At 41.8% G+C, this 21,262-nt stretch overlaps 1 protein-coding gene across 2 annotated transcripts in view; it reads right to left on the bottom strand.

The window, feature by feature from the left end:
* Positions 1-21,262, bottom strand: part of GRIA4 (glutamate ionotropic receptor AMPA type subunit 4) — a 366,854-nt gene that overhangs the window by 226,250 nt on the left and 119,342 nt on the right. For both annotated transcript variants that reach the window (XM_064577521.1, XM_064577520.1), the window contains exon 3: positions 6,090-6,329. In XM_064577521.1, the coding sequence (XP_064433591.1) occupies positions 6,090-6,329 (240 nt within the window). The remainder of the gene's footprint in view (positions 1-6,089; positions 6,330-21,262) is intronic.

Consider the following 21,262-nt stretch of genomic DNA (forward strand, 5'->3'; position numbering starts at 1 on the left):
ACACTGCTAGGCTGGAAAGCACTGATGTGATAAAACACTGACCATTAAGCATTGAAGAGAAGTGGGAGGAAGTAAAACACAGTCAGCGCCAGTCGCTGCTTACTCTGGCTGTGAGACCGAACTGCTGGCCTTCACACCAGCTCTTCGGAAACACCGACAGTGACCATTTCATTTGTAGAAATGTTAGGTTTATGTCTCCTCAACTCTCCCTTGATCATAAATTCACCTTGTGACCAGTGGTGTTGGGAATGGCCAAAAATGCATCATAAATATGTACAATCCTGGGCAATAGACACAAGTAAAAAATGTTTTCCTTTGAAAAGATCTATTTCAAATGGGAAAATAACCACTGCTTATATTACTTAACGTCTTTTTCACTCAAGGAAAATGACTTCCCTTTAAGTAGATTTGAAAAGATTTTCAAGGTTTTATATTACCAAAAAAATAGATTATTTTAAAATGCTATAAATATTTAGCTTAATTATACCTAAATTAAGAACGCTATTTTTCAGGCTTCTCCACATTTTTTCATGGTAAGAAAACTGCATTTAATTCAAGGACCATCCCTTTAGGAGAATTTTGCATTTTGACTCAGAGTCTATGAATTCTCTGAGACACTAAAATATGGTATCATCGAAAACAAAACAAAACATGTTATTATTAATAAAATATGAATTACATGATTAGTTATTAGAGCACTAAAATTATTTGATACCAATTGTCAAGGACTTCACTTGATTAATTCATTAGTCCATTTCATGTTTATAGTATGCTTATCAGGGGTTACCATGCTACATACAAAAGGCATAAATGTAGTAAGATATAATAATTACTGGCGAAAGACCTATTTCTGGGGGAAGAAAAGATATGTAAATGTACACACAATGCAATGTGAAAAGGATCTGTACCTGGTGTTTTCTAAGCTCCTTTCCTACATGAGCTGAGAAAAGATTTAGACGTTTCACTCAAAGTGCAATCTGTTATTCCAAATGAGCTTGTTGTTTAGATACACTGTGTTGTCCCATACGGTAGCCATTAGGCAAATGCGGCTACTTAAATTAACCAATTAAAATTTAAATTTAAAATTCAGATCCTCAGGTTCGTAAGTCACATTTCAAGTACTCAATAGCCTTAAATTTATCAGCCCAAAAATCTTACTGAAATTTTCTTCCAAATTAAAATTGTAAAAACAACAAGCTATGTATCAAAGGCAAGCTCCTGGCTGTCAGGTGGAATCTTGTGTACTGTTTCTGAATGAAGCCATAGCAAGGGAGTTAACTTACTTTTAGTACTGTCCTGCTCATCACTGCATTCTTAATACCTATCAAGTGCCCAATACAGACAAATTGAACAATAAACTTTTATTGAATGACAAATGGATAAATTAAATGAATAAATGAATGAACACTTCTGTTTTCTTCTTTGAGAGGCAGTCAAACGAAAAGAAGTAGGGAGTCACCTCGTAAAGAAATCGCCGATGCCGCCTATTATCTTTCTCTTTCTGCCCACTGTTTCCAGGTTAGGAATAGACTACTGAGAATATAAAATATAAAGAAACCTTATAGAAGGATTAATGGGCCTTAAGGACTATGCAGTTTAACTTTCCTCCTTCTCTGTCTGTATTTCTGTCTCCCTAACAGATGTGGACAAAAATATGGGTAGGTTTATGCAGCAACTCAATAGCAGAACAGAACTTGAATACAGGTCTTACAGAGGAAAGAAAGCATCATTCCTTTTACTGACCGTGATTCAACATGAAAACACTACTTTAATTCATGACAGAGTGAAGTTCTTGCATTTTATGAGATCATTATATCACTACAGGGATTAAAATTTCAGAAGTAACTGAGTGGATCAGTGAAAGAACATATTCCAAAGTAAGGATTTCTGATGCATCAGAAAGCCATGTTCCACTCAGGTTTGTGGAGAAATTCAGGGTCATATTAAGGTAGTTACTTATAACATGAAAAATGTTTAAATAAACAGTTTATGATAGCAGAAGTTCAGAGAAAAGTACGAAAATGTACTAAATTGTCTTATTTCTTTACAGTTGGTTTTGTACATTAAAAAAATTCTTATCTTTAATGCTGAAACGTGCTCTTTTTGTCTGCATGATGTGAAAATACGGATGACTCTTAGCCAACTGTATTTATGACAGAAAGTAAACATGTTCACAACTGAGGTTCATGTCTCGGTTGGTGACAGTGATACATAATCTTAAGCCCAGTATCTAAGAGGAAATAAATTCGTCTTGAGATCCTAAACTTATCAAATAAGCACAACAGTTTCAAAGGGAGAAAAAATTATTACTGTCTTTTTTGAGTATTTAATTAAGACCAAGAATATTGGGAAGCATTGTCATGCCATGGTAGGGTAAACCATCTCAACATTCAGGAAAGGCCACACACGTCCATATCTAAAATAAGTCAGTCACAGTGATGAAAAGTATAGCATAGGGAACAGAGTCAACATTATAATAACACTATATAGTGACAGATGGTGACTACGCTTATCGTGGTGAGTACTGAGTAATGCACAGAACTGTTGAATCACTACGCTGTACACTTGAAACTAATATAACATTGTACATCAAATACACTTCGGTAAAAAAAAAATAAATAGCCATCTTCCTGATATGTTATTTTTTTCATTCATGCAATTACCACTTAGTATAAAGTTGTCTCTTTTGAAGATGGCTTGGGTTACTATAATAGAAGGCCATACAAAGGACTAGCTGTTCATCCTGCAGCAGCTACTGAAGAGAACTAGGAAATCCGAGAGAGTGACTTGCATTAACTGGTTAAAAACTGGACAGTTATGAGGCACTTGGCTGACTCAGCTGGTTAAATGTCTGACTCTTCATTTTGGCTCAGGTCATGATCTCAGGGTCATGAGACCGAGGCCCGCAGCAGGGTCTGAGCTCAGCAGGGAGTCTGCTTGAGATTTTCGCTCTCCTTCTCCCTCTGCCCCTCCCCAATGAATAAAATCTTAAAAAATCTTTTAAACACAACACAACAAAACAGGACAGTTACATTCCAGGGAAACAATATGGAAAAAGCAGGCTTTGTGCAGCAAGCCAATGAGTAAGTTAAAGATGACAAGATGCGGGCGCCTGGGTGGCTCAGTTGGTTAAGCGACTGCCTTCGGCTCAGGTCATGATCCTGGAGTCCCTGGATCGAGTCCCGCATCAGGCTCCCTGCTCGGCAGGGAGTCTGCTTCTCCTTCTGACCCTCCCCCCTCTCATGCTCTCTATCTCATTCTCTCTCTCAAATAAATAAATAAAAAATCTTAAAAAAAAAAAAAAAAAAAGATGACAAGATGCCATTTTAGAAGAAACAGTGCTTGTACCATGAAGGGTTTAAGCCTTTGGAGGCAGAAATTTAGCCAGGAAAAAGATACTTTAAATGATGAAATATGTATGTCTCTACTAGAGAGATCCCTGGAAAGAGGTGATGGGAGGTAGCTCAGGGTTGGAGCATCTGATGTGCTATGCAAGAGTGAGGATCCTGGAAAGTACCAACTAGTACCAAAGCAAAGCACCACTTTTAATCCCTGTTTGGTGGGGAGGCTAAGGCATGAATGCCTAAAAACCTTCTCCTTGCCAGAGACTTATTTACTCAGGCACAGAGTCAACCCACCCATATTTCTGTGAGATCAAGATGTCATAAAATAAGCATCTTCTGCCCAAAGTGGTGAACTGGGCTGTGTCATTAAGAACCATATCATCCAGATCCCAGTATATATTTCTTGACATTATGATTCAATTTTTTAACACATTAACTTTATTGAAGTGTAATTTTTTTTTGCATTTGACATTCATATTTTACAACTGATAAACCTACATTGGCACATTATTATCACCTATAGTCCATGGTTTACACTAGGCTTCACCCTTGGTTTTGGACATTCCATGTATTTGAACAAATGTATAATGATGTGTCTACCATTATAGTATCATAGTGAATAGTTTGACTGCCTGAAAATCCTCTGTGCTTCATCTATTCATCCCTCCTTCCCCTTAGCCTCTGGCAAAAACTAATCTTTTCACTGTCTCCATAGTTTTGCCTTTCCCAGAGTATCATACAGTTGGAATCATACAGCATGTAGCCTTTTCAGATCGGCTTCTTTCAGTCAATAGGAAGATGTTATTTAAGGTCCCTCCATGTTTTTTTATGCCCTGATAGCTCATTTCCTTTTAGCTCTGAACAATATTCCACTGTTTGGATGAACCACAGTTTATCCATTCACCTACTGAAAGGCATTTTGGTTGCTTTCCAGTTTAGGCAATTATGAATAAAGCTGCTCTAAACATCTGTGTGCAGGTTTTTTGTGTGGACATAAGTTTTCAACTCCCATGAGTAAAATACCAAGGAGTGTGATTGCTGGATCACATGGTGAGAGTGTAGTTTTGTAAGAAACTGCCGAATTGTCTTCCAGAGCGGCTGCACCATTTTGCATTCCTGCCAACAGTGAACGAGAGTTCCTGTTCCCCACATTCTCATCAGCATTTGGTGCCGTCAGTCATCTGGATTTTGGCCATTCTAATGGATATGTAGTGCTATCTCATTGTTGTTTTCAGTTGTATTATGATTTAATTTTCAGTGTCCTCTTGCTTAAGGATTTTTCCAAAAGTTAGAAATGCACAGAATGCTTTGGATTATTAGCTACTGGAGAATGTTACCATGAGATATGGGTAGGTTCCCATATTTCCAAATGAGAATTACTGCATGCTGCAACCATGCAAAAAATACACTGATGATGTTAAATTTTCTGAACGTGTTACAGAAAGGGACATTTGCCAAGAATGCTAACGTAAGCAATGGACTACGACCACCACTGGTGTGACATCTTATGTGACCTATACCGTCTGTGAGTATAGGAAATTATGCTTTGGACTTTGGAAGGTAATCATGTCTTCAAAAGATTTATCTTGCTTGTTTACTGTCTTATGTTTATTATCTTACCCATTCTACAGACAGAATTGTATTCAAGGATATTCTTAAAATGTTGCCAGTTTCAACTTCTATCCCAACTTCTGGTCAGGGAGTTTCTTGCTGTTTATTTTGGACTATTGCATGTTGCTGCGATTCTAGTCACTAAATTTTAAAGAAAGAACTAAAGAAAGATTACGGGAACTTCTTAATTATGTCTCACACTGAGAAGTATCTCAAACACGCACACAAACAAAGGGACTGTTAATAATCTAGCATTCTTCACCTTGTCTTCCCAAAGCATGAGTTGTACAGTATCGCTCGTTACTCTTCACCGCCTTACAGACCAAGGGAAAGGCAGCCGGAGGCAAAAGCCTTCGCACCAGATCCGTTCTGCACTGACGGGATGTTTCAAGCACTCGGCGTTTACCTTTCAAACACGACATCTGAAACTAACGATGCCCTGTGTGTCGGCTCACTGAGTTAAGGAAAAAAACTTCCACATTTCAAACGCGGTGCTATGGTTCAACCTGTGACTTTTTCTTTCTTTTTCTAAATCAGAGATACACAGATGCAGACATAAAAATCAACCTCTACTGGGGCGCCTGGGTGGCTCAGTCGTTGGGCGGCTGCCTTCGGCTCAGGTCACGATCCCGGGGTCCTGGGACCGAACCCCGCGTCGGGCTCCCTGCTCGGCGGGGAGCCTGCTTCTCCCTCTCCCTGTGCCTGCCGCTCTGCCTACTTGTGCTCTCTCTCTCTCTGTCAAATAAAAAAAATCTTTAAAAAAAAAAATCAACCTCTACCTTGTGCAGACCTCCCACGACATTAAGTCATCCGCACTTGGGGTGAAAGACTTACTTCCCGGTTGTGCCTGAGACGTCACACGTCACCTTCACAGGACTATTTGCTCCCGGCTACGAACGGAGCACGGCTTGTCCGTGAACAACCCCGCGCGGCTGACGCTTGTTTAATCACAAAGTTCCGCCCAGGGTCGACATAAAGCTACGAGCAACGCGCACGGCCCTCGACTCCAGGCACAGCAGGGCCCGCGGCGGCCGCCCCCCCCACGGGCCGCGGGCCCCCCCACGGGCCGCGGGCCCCCCCACGGGCCGCGGGCCCCCCCACGGGCCGCCCTCGCGCTGCGCGCGCGCCACCTACCGCGGTCCGTGTCGTACAGGAAGACGAAGCCGCTCCACTCGTAGTGGTCCAGCAGGCTCAGCAGCGCTCCGCGCAGGGACGGCCGCAGCTGCAGCACGAACTGGCTCTCCCCCTCGGTGGGGAAGCTGGGCGTGACGAGGGAGATGTGCAGGGCGCTGCAGAACGAGGTCAGGGTGTGCACGGACCGCTTGTCGTAGAGCCCGAAGATGGCAAACACTCCTCGGGAGTACTGCGAACAGACTGCGGGAGAGAGAGAGAAACCGCGTCTTAGCGCGCTCTGACCGCCCACGTCCGCACCCGCCGTCTGCGGCCAAGCGAAGTCTGCCTCGTCGGCCCCTCACGGCCCCTCAGGAGCGGAACGTAGGGGGAGCAGTGAGGCGCGTGAGGACGCCCGGCATCCACTCCCACAGCCCGGCCCGGACGGCGGCGCCGCACGCGCCCTTCCTCGAGGCGCCCGCGCGGGCTTCCGGGGCAAGATGGCGCCGCCGGAAGCGCCCGCTCCCGCCTCTCGCGCCGGGGAGCCGCCGCTCCCCAAGGGGGGCCGAGGCCCGGGGGGCCGCAGGCAGAGCGGCGACGGAGGGGGCGCTGGCCCCGGGCAGCCCCCGCCGCAGGCCCGGCGTCCGCGCGGGGGGCGCCGGAGGAAGCCGGTGCGAAGGAGCCGCCGGCCCGCAGAGGCCTCAGCCCCGGAGCCCTGCCAAGCGGCGGGGCAGCTGCTGGAGCCGGGCCAGCGCCGGGGCTGGCGAGCGCCACTGTTGACACTGGCCTCCGCCTGGCGAGCGCATGGTGCGGACGGGAGCGGGCCCGCGCGCCTCGGCCGGCCGGCCGCCTCGCCCAGCCCTGGCTCTGGCCCCAGATGCCCTCGGGCACAGGGAAAAAACGCGCAGTTCAGAAGCGCAGCTGGAATACCAACGACCCAGCCCCAGAGCCCCGTGCCAGCGGCAGGCTGCCGGGGCAGCTCCGAGCCAGGGCGGCCCCCTGCCCCTCGGGCCGGCGGAGCGCGGTCGGGCAGCCCGGCCCCGGCCCAGCAGGGTGGCCCCGGCGCGGCCCCAGCCGGAGGGCGCTTGGGCTCCACACGGCCGGCCTGCCGCCCCACCAGGGCCCGCCCGGCCCCGAGCTCCTGGCGGGGGACGCCCCGCTTCGCCCGCTGGGGCGTCTGCTGTCCTCCCGGGGGCGTCGGTGCGGCGAGCCCGGGCCCACCCCACCGGGGACCCCCAGCGCGGAGTCTGCAGCAGGGATGACCACCCAGGCGGTCACTCCTTCAGCTTCAGGAAGCTGTTCGCCCAGCCCGCTGAAGCAAACAAAGTCGAGCCAAGTGAGAAGACGGGGGACCATGATCCCATAAAAAGAACTAAAATGAAACGGACACAACAGGCTACCTGAATTTGTTACTCTGGCTTTTTTGTTCTTTGCGGTGGCAGTTTAATTTCTTTCCTGTTTTCCCTCACAACCGGAGAGTCCTCTCGACCCATGTGTGGAAACAAGTTAAGGGTCTGGAAAATCACCACTGGCCCTCGGCGCCTAGTGGAGCTGTGACGAGCTTGCAGCTTCCACGTGGGCTACGAAGTGCAGACGAAGCAACTTCAAAACCCAGGGGCACCAGGTCCCCTTGCAGTGAACACGTGCACAGCCCCCGTCCTTCTTGTCTGCTCCTAGTTGCTGCAGGGACAACGAGGCAAATACATAAAGAGGAAAAAAACGCTTCTCGAGACTCTTGCCTAGCTTCATTTTGATCCCTCCTCTGGCATGACTGAATCCTACTCCAAACTCCGGTGACTTTTTCTAATCCACCTTTTTATTTATTTTATTTTATTTTTTAAAGATTTTATTGATTTATTTGAGAGAGAGAGAGAATGAGAGAGAGCACATGAGGGGGGGAGGGTCAGAGGGAGAAGCAGACTCCCCGCCGAGCAGGGAGCCCGACGCGGGGCTCGATCCCGGGACTCCAGGATCATGACCTGAGCCGAAGGCAGTCGCCCAACCAACTGAGCCACCCAGGCGCCCCTCTAATTTACCTTTTTAAAGGATACAAACTTGCATTAAAAAAATACTTTTTCTGTTTATGAAGGAAAGCATGACTGTTTGAATTCCGTATTCTTACAGTTACCACATATGGTGAAAGGTCCCATTTCTCCTTGGCTGATACAGCTAGTTTAAGAAATCTTTAGTTCTCTAAAATGTTGATGTTTTCTGATTTTGGTTACTACTTTTAATTGCTGATTTATTAAGAAGCCTAGAATATTGGATAATCTAGAAGTATCTATCTTAGGAGGAGTTCATTGTGATACAAAGAAATTAGATTTTGCTTTGTTGAAGCAGTAATAGGCTCTTGGAAAAAAATTAATTATCCTAATAACATTTATACCCATATTCTACAATATCTGGGTTTTAGGAAATTATGAGGCATAATTAAATAATAAAACCTGGCAGTGTTTCTTCTGTTCTTATTATGCCTCTGAAATTGGGGATAGAGTCTGAGCAACGTAATTATAGCAGAAGGTACCAATTAACAGAAAATGGATGTTATTGATCTTTTGTAGACAATATGCTCTAAGAGATATAAGTTCTGGAAAAAGTAACAACTAAGGGACCAGCATCTATATTCAAATGGACAAGACTAGGATAGAGTAGACTTTAAAATATAGGGGAAAGATTTCCAACTTCGCAAACCAGTTCAAATCCTAGTGCTTTTACTTGTTAGCCAGGTAACCTTGGCTAAGTTAATCTTAATTGTCTCAACTGTAAATACTGGATAAAATAAGATACGTATATAAAACTACGATCCTATACAGGAGATAATTAGTAAGTGGTAGATTTTTTTTAAAGATTTTATTCATTTGAGAGTGAGAGATAGCAAGGGAGAGCATGAACAGGGAGCAGAGGGAGAAGCAGACTCCCCACCCCCCGCCCCCCAGCAGGGAGCTTGATGCGGGGCTTGATCCCAGGACCCTGAGATCATGACCTGAGCCGAAGGCAGACGCTTAGCGACTGAGCCACCCAGACGCCCCGTAAGTAGTAGATTTTATTAAAAAGTTCCATGAGGGGGGCGCCTGGGTGGCTCAGTTGGTTAAGCGACTGCCTTCGGCTCAGGTCATGATCCTGGAGTCCCAGGATCGAGTCCCGCATCGGGCTCCCTGCTCAGCGGGGGGTCTGCTTTGCCCTCTGACCCTCCCCCCTCTCATGTGCTCTCTCATTCTCTCTCTCTCAAATAAATAAAATCTTAAAAAAAAAAAAAAAGTTCCATGAAGGAAGAACATCCAATTCTAATTCTACGCTCGCCCAGGAACTATAATTTGATCACCTGAGTAAACTGACCAACCTGGAAGGCTTGTTCTGACGGTGTGACTGGCTGAAATCTTCTTGCAGGTATAAGAAACACCATGATAAGTATGCCTGGGTTCAGTTAACCTTCGGCTCAGGTCATGATCCCAGGGTCCTAGGATTAAGTCCCATATCGGGCTCCTTGCTCAGTGGGGAGCCTGCTTCTCCCTCTGCCTCTGCTGCTCCCCTGCTTGTGCTCTCTCTTTCTCTCTCTCTGACAAATAAATAAATAAATAAAATCTTAAAAAAAAAAAAGAAACACCATGATGTAACATTTGGGTATCTGGGGTTTCAATTCAATTCATTTCTATAACTTAAGAGACCTTTTCTGATACATCAAGTTGCTGGATCAGCTGTTAACCTTGTGAATGTTCCACTAAGACTTGGATGTATTTATATAAGTGCTGTACATTTAGCGTATAACCAGGAGTCCCTTGGCTCCTTTGTAAAGTTTTCACATTTTCCTGTTCTCTCGATTTTCATGCAAATTGAGGGCCCACTCTCAATCTTTATTCAGTAAATAATCTGGTTCAAATAATTTTTATTTTACTTCATTGAAAAAAGAAGTTGAAGAACTTCAGAACTCAAATCTAAGATACTGGCTTTCAGTTTGGTGCTCAAAGTACACACAGATTTTAGTGGTTGTTCAAGAAACCGTTAAGCAAACAGCGGGCACCTGGGTGGGCACAGTCGGTTGGGTGTCCGACTCTGGCTTAAGCTCAGGTTGTGGGATGGAGCCCCTCATTGGGCTCCGGGCTCAGCAGGGAGTCTGCCAGGATTTTTCTCTCCCTCTCCCTTTACCCCTTCCCCCCAGTGTGAGCATGCACACTCTCTCTCTTTAAAATAAATAAATCTTTAAAAAAGAAAAGAAAATGACAAATAAGGAAAGTAAAATAAGCTGAGTTTCAATGTGTTCATAAATGCATACATAAGAGGGGAGCAAGCTGAATTTTAATGTAATGCTTAGTCACTAAATAGATGTGATGATATTAAATGAGTACATATTTTGGGATACAAACACTAATCAGGATAAGACTTCCAATGAAATAATCCAATCATAATTTTAGGCACATGTTCTATATTCTGCTTCACTAATGAGATCACTTAGATCATGTTATGTAAATAAACACATAATATAAACACATCGTAATAATCCATTCATCTTTTACCTCATGGTGTCAATTAATTAGATCTGTCTTTTCATCAGGTAGTCACCCCGTTCCATTCCAGATGCCAAGCCAAGTCAATTTGTCATATAATTTTTGATGATTTATAGCCCTCTATCGCATGTAAATCAAATGACGTGGTCTTAGCTCAGTGCTTCTCAAGTTGTGGGACATAAATCCAAGTGATATGCTGAATTTTGCCTGACCACCGCTGCGTGGGTAGGAAGAGCACAGGCCAGTGCTTCATCTGCTGCCCTTCCCTTTCTCGTGCCTCTGTAATCTTCCTCTGCTCCACAGGACGTCTGTAAACAAGCCCAGCTGTCCTTCATTTTATAAAACACAGAACCTTCTACACCTACCGCTTCTTACCCTCCTACACTTTCCCAGGCACTTCGGTTGATGGGGTTTTCTACTTCCACTGTTTTCCAACTCATTTCATTAGCCTCATCTACTTCCCAGCCACCAGAACCACTTTCATCAAGTGTGCTGATGACCAACTACATCCCAAATCCAACATCCTTAATCCCCCATCTTACTGGAGTTCTCTGCTGGGTTTGGAACTTTAGACATCTGCTGGGCTGCAAACCCACCCACTCCCTATTACCACTATGCCACTCCAGGTACTTCTGTTAACAATCAAGCCTTATGGGGACACCTGGCTAGGTCAGTCATGGAGCATGGGGCTCTAAACCTCAGGGTCATGAATCCAAGCCCCATGTTGGGCGTGGAGCTCACAAAAAAAAAAAAAAAAAAAAATCCAGCTTTGTAGAAATTTGATTTTGCATGATTAAGCTATCCACTTTTCAACATCAATAGAACTGCTTCCTGGTTTGGGTAAACTGTATAAAGCAGTGTAGAAAGTGTCGGTGTTTAGTAGAAAGAATGTATTGCAAAAAACAAAACAAAACAAAAAAACAGATTTGACATTACTACTCATTGTTTCATTCAACAAATGCTTACATACTGCCTGATTTTTTCAGTCATTGTGTTAGGCATTTCTAACAAAATACAGTTAATATAGTGTTTTCCACTGAGAAGAGGTGCGCACTGTAAGTGGCCAGACACAAACTGATACTTCAAGATGGTGAATGGAGTGACAGGGGGAGGTTACGAGGAAACACGAAAGAGCCCCTAGCTCGGCCCACAGGCCACAGGGCAGGTGGACTGGAGGTAGCCCTCCTTGCCTATGGAGGTTCGGTTTGAATAGTGAGTAAAAATGTAGAAACCAACAAGTAGGTTGCCAATATTTCTATTTCTGATTAAAGTTCATATTTAAACTACGTCAGAGACAAACAATATCTAGAAATGTTAGGGAAACAAATATATGCCAGTTGCTTGAATATTAATGTGGTGGGGGGACAGAGTCACCATATGGCATTTGGTTATTAGGTACTTAAAAAAGAAACTCACTAAAACATCAAAACTCTATGCTCTGTGCAAACATGTACTACAGAGATCCTGTCATTGGACACACCAACTTCTTTTTAAAAATTTTTTTTAGATTTTATTGATTTATTTGAAAGAGAGAAAGAAAGAGAGCTTGTGAGCTGGGCGGAGGGCAGAGGGAGAGGGAGAAACAGACTCCACGCCGAGCAGGGAGCCCAACTTGGGCTCCATCCTAGGACCCCAGGATCATAACCTGAACCGAAAGCAGATGCTTAACTGACTGAGCCACCCAAATGCCCCTGGACATGCCAACTTCTAAGAGATAATCCTAGAATATAAGTAATATTAAATTCCCAATAATACATTTTTACGTTCATGATTCCAGCAACAATGGATTAGATACCAATAAGATGTGGTCTTCATTAATGATGTAATGCTAAATTTGTCTTCAAGGAAATGTGACTACAGAGTTTCAAGTGAGAAATCTCTATCATCCATCTATCATCTATCTATCTATCCATCTATCTATCATCTATCTATCCATCTATCATCTATCTATCTGAGTGAGAGACAGAGAGAGGATAGGAGAAATTTGAGCATGTTTACTGGTTGAGGGAATGGACCCATCAGAGAGAGAGATAGGATACAGAAGAGAAAGGGGTACTAATTAAGGAAGGCCCCAGAAAGAATGTATAGGGCCGAGGGCACATACAAAGTTGGCCTTGAATGAGATGGGCAGGTGTGTGGAGGGTACTTCATTCCACTGAGTTCACAGATTAAGAGATAAGCTAAGATGTGTGTAGGCTGGTAGTTTCCTACTTGCACTGATAGGAGAGGCAAGGTCGCAAGAGTGAGATTTGATAAAGCTGTCTAAAAGTGGCACAAGTGATAAATCATTGCAGGGGGAGGAGAGGAAGCTAAGAGCACACAAAATGTCTTATAAACTGCACGATGATAGTGAACCTTCCTACTTTAGCCACAACTACATCTAGTGTTACACATGCAACACAGCACCCGGTCCATGATAAGTGCCCTGTAAAACCTTACTGAGTGATGACAAGACAAAATGAAAGATTAAACGAATACTGACAGAAGACAGGGTATGAAAATATGAATTAGAGGTGGCAACCATTTAGAAATCCATGATTTCCTTCAGGCATAGCATGAGGAGAGTAGCCAAAGGGAATAATAATGAGGAGTTCACAACTTTCCTCCTTGAAACCAAATCTTCTCTTGGCTTACCCAACAGCACACTTTCCTGTATTTCCTCTAATCTAAACGCTTGTTCTCAGTTTCCTGGCTTGCATCTCCATATATGACCAGTCTTTAAATAATGAAAGCACTTTTTTCTACACTCTTTCTTTAGATAATGTCATCTATTTCTAGGACTTCAAATATCATTCATGTGCCAATAATTCCCTGATTAATATCTTCAGTTTTTTTCTTTACTATGAGTTCAGACTCAAACATCAATACATGACAGCTCCCTTTTGTTGTCTTTTTGGCACCTGAGACCCAGCTGGGCCAAAACAGGACCCTTCATTTTTCTACCAGAATCTTGTCTCTGTTTTCCCCCATCCCAATAAAAAGCATGACCATCTATGAAAATATTCTTGATTCTTACCTTCCTTCTATTCCCACATTGAAATCATGAGCAAATCTCAATGGTTTTACCTCCAAAATATGTAAAATATATCAAAATCTACTCACTCCTCTGTGTTCCCATTATGCTGTCATTGTCCTGCCCAGTCTACTGGTAAAGTCTCCAAACTATACTTCCTGTTCCCAGTTTTCTTCCTTTCTAATCATTCCCCACTCAGCAGAGAGTGTGGTAAGATGGCACCTCATCCCTACTTAAAGTCCCAGTGGCTTTTCATCTGGTTTAACTAATATCCACATGGCCCAATTGCTCTAATGATTTTGCCTTCACTAAACTCATCGACCATCTCCCGCTCGCCCAGTAGACTAAGCCAGACTCTCCCTTTTTGTGTTACTTAAATACACCTTCTCATCCACTTTACGGCCTTGGCGCTAATGGCCCCCTCTGGCCTGACTGTCCCTTGGCTGCACCTCTCAGGGTTCCTGTCTCAGTGAAAATGTCAACTCCTCCAAGAGCCCCTCCCTGACTCCTCTAGCAAATGAGGTTCCCACATCTCCAGTCACTCTCTTCCACGTGACCTTGTTTTATTTTGTGCTTAGTCCTTACCACTATTTGAAATTACCTTACTTATTTGATGACTTATTTATCTTTTCTCCAGGACGACATGAGTTCTGAAAGAAGAGGGAATCTGATTGCCTTTACAATGATGCAACCTCAGGCTCTGGAACAGGCATATGGAAAGTGCTCCGTGAATGTTTGTTGAATGAACGAAATCATGGTTTCTGGTAAAGGCAATAAGGAAAGAGGAGAGACCAGGAGAGTGTGGAATAACTGGCCGAAAGCCACAAAAATCTGCTTTCCTATTGCTGAGTTGACTCTGGAAGTTAAGTGTTCCTTGCCCCCCCCCCCCCCGCAGTCTCCAGGTGCATCCTATCTCCCTTTTTGACTGTGCATCCACTCACCATTTGTTTTTAACTAAAGCTTAGTTCTGAAAACTGCCAGCTATTATGACATAGACATTTCATGATTCATTATAAGGAAAACAATTATAATCTTAACTATGTATTAATTTTTTTTAACAATTTAACATTTGGGTAATGAGACCATTCTCTCACCATTGACAAAAACATCTATATTTTATGCTTTTATCAGGGTGATGTTCTATGATCATTTCTACACACTTAATTCTGACTTAGCTGGAATATGGTGAGGCGAGGGGTCCCTCCAGCACAGCGGAACCCAAGCTGTGTGTGAAATGCTCCCCCACCTCCCACCACACAGCAGTCTGGTCCTCGACTGTCCTGGTATTGTTGTCACCCTGTATTTACCTAATTTCTACCTATTATTTTTTAGAATCCTGCCATTTATCTTTATTCGAAAAGAAATCTTGTCATGTGTCTGGATTTTTAAAATAATGTCTCTTAAAATGCCAACAGTCTATTGGAAAACTTTACAAAGTCAGGACATACTAGTTAAGCATCTTCCCTCTTTCTCTGGTTATTTGATGTGAAAATGACGAGCTCCTCATATAAGGATTTGAAAAGGCTCAATCAGATGGTGGATAGAGCATGCTGGGCCCAGAATTCATTAATTTATGCCCTTAAAGCATTATCATAGATTATTAATATGAAAAAGCTAATTTTCTTAGACTTGTAAGCAGTGGTTAGCTAGAGTACATAAAGTTACTGAAGCTAATCACTATAAATGACAAGTTGAAATGCAAATAACACAAAGATATTTCACTTTAATTCTATCACATTAAGTACTTCCACTTTCTCAGATGTCTTCTCTGAAGATGCTTCTGGACAATGCTGTCAGAAGACCACAATGAGATATAATCACTTGCACAGCCTTCACATGCTCCCCTTCAGCTTTATGACATCTCAGCTAGAAAGCATATTTCAATTCTAAATTAAACTAATTGAGAGCTCAGTAAAAATATACAGGCTTGTTTGCACATTTCTTTCCAGAGTCAGGCCATCATAATGGAAACACATGGCTCATTTTGCTTCCAAGGCCTATAAAGGAATAAGCAGAGGGCTATTTGCAACACTCAGCACAAGAAGCAAGACTCCATTCTGTAACAATGGCTGCCCAAGCCGTTATCCGGGTGCTGCGAAGAGCATATGATTCTTTTATACTCCTAATATATAACCATAAGGACTCCAACAAGTAAGTCTTTAGAAGGAAAGAAGTTGAGAGGAGAGGAAAAAACAAAATTCTAAAGAGCATGTAAACCATAACAGGTGTGTTTGGTTCTTCACTTGTCATCTTCCAGCCATGAAGAAGACTACGGGGACCAAGGCACCCAGTGATGTACTGTTCCGCATTCAAGGATTTGGAACATGGTTTCACCTTTAAGTGGCTCCTTAATGGAAACATTCGATTCATCATCTATATTTTGTACTATGTAACTGAGAGGCATAATTGCAGCAGAGTTCTTTGCATGCTTGAGAAACTTCTTCAAGGGTCTAAATAATATGTTGAAACTTTTCTTCATCAGAAGAGACACAGCTGTCTTCTTGAAAATCATTTAAATACATCATGGAAGTGGATAATCTCAATTAAAAATGGAATGGAATAATATTTGAGATATTGAAGTGGGGTTCAGAAACAACTGTTCTCATGAATATGGTGCTCCCCAAATAGAATAACTGAAGTGTCATTCCTTGTTCTGGGTGCAGAATTTGTGACGTGTATTTAACATCTGTCTGTTCTACCAGGACATAATGGCAAGGACTGAGTGCTTCTGTCATCTGTTGTTCCCTCTCCAGCATTCAGCGTAACACTTGGCACATAGTTGGTGGTCAACAAATATTTGCTGAATGAATAGCCAAATGAATAGAGGCAAAGAGGAGTCGTGTGTGAAAGGTATTTGAGATCTGTGAAGATATTTGGCCTAATCTTTTAAGTGGAACAGTGATGGAAAGCAAATCTAACATGTAAAATTGTGTTTTGATAAAAGATAACAATGCTTCATTGTATTTAAATGGCACGATTTAGCATAGTGAATTTACATATTTGGAATTCACAGCTTACATGCTTTTAATGGGACTACGTGCTCTGTGCTTTAGGCTAAAGCTCCGTACCCAAATGCTCCAGTGTCACATCCAGAGCATGAAGGAGTCATCCAGGCAGCTAGCTGGGGACGGGGATGGGAAGAAAACCAGCAACTATTAAGTACCTACTGTGTGTCTGGTTCTGCAATAGTCATTTTGTATGCATTATCTCACTCAAACTTCATGATAGTCCTATAAGGTAGGTATTATTCTCCTCATTTTTCTTTTTCATTATTAAAGATGAAATTTGGTGAAGTTATGCAACTTGTATAAGTTTATACATCTAAGTGGGGAAAGGGCAATTTTTAACACAAGTCTGATTCCAAAGTTAATACTCATTCTACTCTACCCCTTGAAAAGAAAATGATTGGTTAAACATTTCTTCCATCTTGCTCTGCTGTCCTCAGAGCAAGGGCATTTGGGCCATTACACCTCGATTGCTACTGGAAGAGGCAATATAAGAATATTGTCCACTTCATGGAAATAGGAGGTCTTAAAGGATTATGGAAAATTGGTTTCTCTTAAAAAGCCACCTCTTAAAGCAAACCAAATTTTAGCTGTCAATTTAAAAAGGACAAACACATATATAACTCAGACAAATAAGATTACAATATCCAATGCTTCCTCTTTTTTTTGTTTGTTTGTTTGTAATTGTGCCTTTCTAAAATGCACTGCACAAAATCTTGGAAGAGAATTTACAGGTAAACCATGACTGGATGGAAATACTGAACACTTGCACGGTGTAGTTTCTGCATATATAAAATAGATACTAAAAGGTCTTCCCTTCTAGAATATAATATAAGAACCAGAAGTCGGATGTTAGTAAAAATCATAAAATGGCTGGTTCAATTGTATGTCGTAATACATTATTTTGCCTATATTCAAATTTCAAAAAAGCAATTGTCAAACCTCAGAGCTGTACATGAAGAAGGAAAACACAAAATAGAAACAATGAGCCACTGCGGCTTACTTTGTCAAAGTTACATTTTTAAGCTTTTTGAACACTCAGAACCTTTTCCAGATATTTCTAGTTAAATAAACCCTGGTTTATAAAGCCCTTTACTTCTTCCTTCTAAATTATTAGGACATTATAGAACAGAATGATGTCTAATAAAATAAAAATACTATTTCATTCCCTATGCTATATTAAACCATGATTCACTATTCAAAGAACACGTTTGTTCTGACTACGTATGTGTGTGTGTGTGTGTGTGTGTGTGTGTGATGAAAACAGAAAATGCTTTTGGGTTTTGAGAAATAATAGAATATGACTTGGTGCAATAATCACTATAATCACAATCCTTTTAAAAGCATTAAAACTTGAAGTATATATTTCCTTGCTTTTATACTAAAATAGCATTTTTTTCCTACTAACTTTTCTTAGAATAATTAAAATCCCTTATGACCAAAAAAAAACAAATTTTATATTAGAACACAGACTTTTGAAAAAAAAATGAAATTTATGTACATCTGTTTCTTAGCAAATAAAATGAAGAGTTTATTCACTCTATCCAAGGGAAAAGCAATTATGCAATATAAAATTTCATTATGTATATAAAGTAATTAATGCCAAGTGTTGAAGAGACTGTTGGAGGAAGTCATCAAGAGGATGTAACCAATGGTTGACCTGTGAGCTGGTCCTGGGGGGGAATCAGAGATTCCTCACCCCCTCCTTGTCCTTGGAATATGTGTCCTTCCCTGCTCCCTGAAGCTGCCCCAAGGACATGACCTTGAGACAGTGATGTGGTGTCGAGAGCATCTGAAAAGTATACATGACTGAACGCTCTATATAAACTTTTAAGATTCTGGTGGGCAAGTGGGACTATTTACTCATCTTGTAGCCACCCAAGACAAGCTTCATAGGTACGTGCCCTTGCTCATTAACCTGCCACCCCCCAATCTGGAATGGTCTGCCCCTTTCTTTTCTTTCTTTCTTCTTTTTTCCTTGTATTATTTCTTCTGTTTCTTTTTAAAAAAATTATTATTGAAGTCTGCCTCTTTCTTCTGTCCCTCCCTGCCCTCCACATCCAAGGACTGGCTGCAGATGACACCTAAGATGCTCCCAAGGGGTCTGCAAACCAACAGAGATCAACAGACATAGATACTATGGATTTCCTGGATTACGGAATTTCACAGCTGTCTATCTGGGTAGACTATCTCATTTTACAGAGAAGGAAAGTGAATCCTCAAGGTAGATGGTCATTGACCAAGGCCTTGAGGCACTAAGTAAAGCAGACCTCCTTGGCTTTGACAGAAAGTAAAGATAAAAAGCCCATTCAAATAGGCCAATAGCAAGATCCTACCTATAAATTAATAGATATTTAAAATTTATAGACCATGGATGAGATCTGTGAGCAAGGAAAATATATGCTACCCTGTGTCCTGGTAGCATTTAAACCATATTTCATGAAATTGTGGTGCTCAGTGAGTATGACAAATACATCTGCAGATTTTCATTATCGGTTTGAGCACATTTTAATTACTCAAATATTTAATCAGTAGTGCTTTCTTGCTATATAAACTGTTCTCCTTTTTCCTCTACCAATTAAGACAAATAGGTTGTTTATTCATCTACTCACTTAGAGGCAGATAAATCTATAAGCCAAGGTCCACTATATGTTGCATCTTTAGGCAGATTTTAGTTTTGCAACTTGGTTTTTCTTTTTCTTTTTTCTTTCTTTTTTTATGTAATACTCACAAACATTATGGTATAAAGTTTCTAAGGATTTAATCTAAAAGCTAGTTGTTGAATACTATTTTGTATATATATCAAGTCAGCATATAATTACTGATTTGTATAGTGTGTTTCAGGTCTTGTGTTAAAAGCTGAGACAATAAAACTAAGTAAAATATATTCCGTAATTTAGGGAAAATGCAAATTAGAACTTTATGTGATAGTATTTAATCCCATCAAGGCTACAATATTTATTTCAACAATATTGAGCATCGACTCTGAGTTGGGCAAAGTGCTAAGTGGTGGGGGCACCCTAGTAAAGAATTCACATGTGATCTCTACTCTTACATTGAACAAATGACAAGTGGAAGAAGTGCTTTTAAAAGGGATGGAGGAGTAAGGATGCTATGAAGATATGTGTTTAATCTGAGTGTTAACTAGGAGTACAGCACTCACAAGTGTGGAAACACGTTTTCAGATACAACAGTTGGAAACTGCAAAGAGCTATAAAGAAACTGAAGACGATTTTGTTTGGTGCCCAGAGAGGGCGGGGATATGGTGAGTGAGTGACGAGGCTGAAGAGGAAGTACAGAACCAGGTCCTAGGGAAAGAAAAGTGTGGATTTGGTGCCTCATTCTAAGGCTGACAGGAAGCCACCTTCCTGTTCTGAAGCATACAAGGAGAATAATCTGATTTGTGATTTTAGAAGGCTAGCCGCTGTGTGGGCTAGTAATAGATCCTGGTGAACTTGAGAGTCAGTATTATAGTAAGGCAGGCAGAAACTGTTGCTAGGTTAGAATTCTGGGTTCGTGAAGATGGAGAGAAATACATGGACTCAAGACATATGTAGCAAGTAGAAGTGATAGGCTTTGGTGGTTAATTACACCCTAATATGAGGCAAAATTCATGTCTCAGTCTCTCACTAAAGCAACTAGCTGAATGCCGGCTGGTGTGTTCACCATTCACTGAGGTGGAGTAAAGCTACGGAAGGATTAGTGAGTCTAGCTGTGGACATAACTGAGTTTGAGATGCTTGCAGAAATTTCTATCTCCAACTTCGGACGTACATACCCAATTAGGCAGTTGGGTTTGTACATTCAAAGTTGGAGATAGAAATTTTCAATTTACAAAAAACAAATGGTCTCTGAATTCAGAGGAACAGACACAAACATTTAGGAGAAACATATAGAGGGTGGCTAGCAAAGTCACCTTAGCAAAAAAGGCATGAGAATAAGGACAAAACCAGTATAATGTCATATCATGGGATCCAACAAGAAAAAAAGGCACTTCAAAAACAGAGCGGGCGTCGTTTGTACAAATGCTGCTGGGAGCATCACGCAGGAGAAAGACACAAGTCATCGGAAACCAAAGAAAAACCAAGTAATGGAAGAAAAAATTCTTGAAAGCACAAAGAATAGATCTACTCCATATTACCTCGGAGTCTATTAACATCCATTTGTAAATAAGCTGCAGTTTCATACATGCATCACATTCATGAGTGGTCTTGTCACTTCCATCTACCTGTGTACCATACGCTAATACAGTATCTTACCTAAAGCAGTGTCCCATCCAATAGCATGATGCTGAAGATACCATTGGTTATGATTATTTTCTGAGACTCTGACAACTCTAACAATGAGGTGCAAATATATGAAGCTGTATGAACTCTTTCAAACATACAATGATGTTACCCTTCAGGGTAGTTTTCCTGTGTTCTGAATTTACTCTAAGACATTGATTTAGGCATAAGAAAGAAGATGATATGAGACATAGGATCTAAAGAAGATGTTTAAGTGTGGAATACACAATTTGGACATTTAGACACATCAGCTGAGATAACAAATGTGAACACAATGCATAAACTATAAAGTACTATGTGATTAATAGTGAGAATGAGGCAGATGTTAGTCATTCTTTTCAGCTGCCTGATCTCTGAAATGCTTGCCTGTGTTTGGGGAATTCACCACCTCA

This window comes from Mirounga angustirostris, unplaced genomic scaffold, assembly GCF_029215605.1.
Source record: "Mirounga angustirostris isolate CCGP_5_RB_7025 unplaced genomic scaffold, mMirAng1.0.hap1 SCAF_13, whole genome shotgun sequence".
Taxonomy (NCBI): domain Eukaryota; kingdom Metazoa; phylum Chordata; class Mammalia; order Carnivora; family Phocidae; genus Mirounga; species Mirounga angustirostris.